The sequence below is a fragment of the Octopus bimaculoides genome, chromosome 12 (genome assembly GCF_001194135.2).
Source record: "Octopus bimaculoides isolate UCB-OBI-ISO-001 chromosome 12, ASM119413v2, whole genome shotgun sequence".
In the NCBI taxonomy this organism is placed as follows: Eukaryota; Metazoa; Mollusca; class Cephalopoda; order Octopoda; family Octopodidae; genus Octopus; species Octopus bimaculoides.
Genome location: NC_068992.1, coordinates 22,055,049 through 22,056,145, shown reverse-complemented (window position 1 = coordinate 22,056,145; position 1,097 = coordinate 22,055,049). Strand labels below are relative to the sequence as shown.

Sequence of the window (1,097 nt, the reverse complement as noted above, 5' to 3'; positions counted from 1 at the left end):
GTGCAATTTGGGAACAGAACCTGTGTCTTTGTTGTTATGATTCCAACACCCAAACCACAAGACCACTTGAATTCATTGAGACACATATAGACATAGTGTTAGATATAGATAGACAGACAAACAGCTAGGCAGCCATGCAGAGAGAAAGATAAGGAGGGAAACAAGGTGGTGAGCTGGCAGAAATGTTAGCACACCAGGCAAAATGCTTAGCGGTATTTCGGCTGTCTTTATGTTCTGAGTTCAAATTCTGCCAAGATCGAATTTGCTTTTTATCCTTTTGGGGTCGATAAATTAAGCACCAGTTGCATACTGGGGTCGATCTAATTGACTGGCCCCTTCCCCAAAAATTTCAGGCCTTGTGCCTAGAGTAGAAAAGATAAAGAGGGAAACACAAAAAGAAGTAATGATAAAAACTTACTGTGCCCGAAGCTTTTGAAGTTCTTTCTTCAGATCCACTTTCTTGCTCGCCAAAGCAGGGTTAACAGTTAGGGTCTGAAGATACACAAACACAAAAACACACATATCATCATCCTTTAACATCCGTTTTCCATGCTGACATGGGTGGGACAGTTTGACCAGAGCTGGTAAACCAGAGAGTTACACCAAGCTCCAGTCTGGTTTGATGTGGTTTCTACAGCAGGATGCACCTCCTAACACCAGCCATTTTGCAGTGTGTGCTGCGTGCATATATATATATATATATATATATATATATAACATATATATATATATATATATAACATATCGTATAATTATAAACAGCAAATTTTAGCCATTTCTCTGCAGACTGGAAAAACAATGAACAACCCTAATCAATTTTTGAACCTTGATGGGTTCTCATCAGAGGCATCCATATCACTTTGACAGTCTCCAGAGAAACAATTAACCAAAATGTTTATATACTCAACAAATGCAGCAGTTACTCTGTGAAGGAGTCTCTAATTTGCATACTGCATACCGAAAGTGTTTAACACTCTATAAATACCAGTCGCCTGTCAATGGGGATCTTAGTCCACACTGTATCAAGATATGATATAATATATATGTAACATATGGTGTATATATATATATATATATATATATATATATATATATAT

At 37.2% G+C, this 1,097-nt stretch overlaps 1 protein-coding gene across 1 annotated transcript in view; it reads right to left on the bottom strand.

The window, feature by feature from the left end:
* Nucleotides 1–1,097, bottom strand: part of LOC106874181 (coiled-coil domain-containing protein 112) — a 29,460-nt gene that overhangs the window by 22,128 nt on the left and 6,235 nt on the right. The window contains exon 2 of the mRNA XM_052972113.1: nt 419–492. Within this exon, the coding sequence (XP_052828073.1) occupies nt 419–492 (74 nt within the window). The remainder of the gene's footprint in view (nt 1–418; nt 493–1,097) is intronic.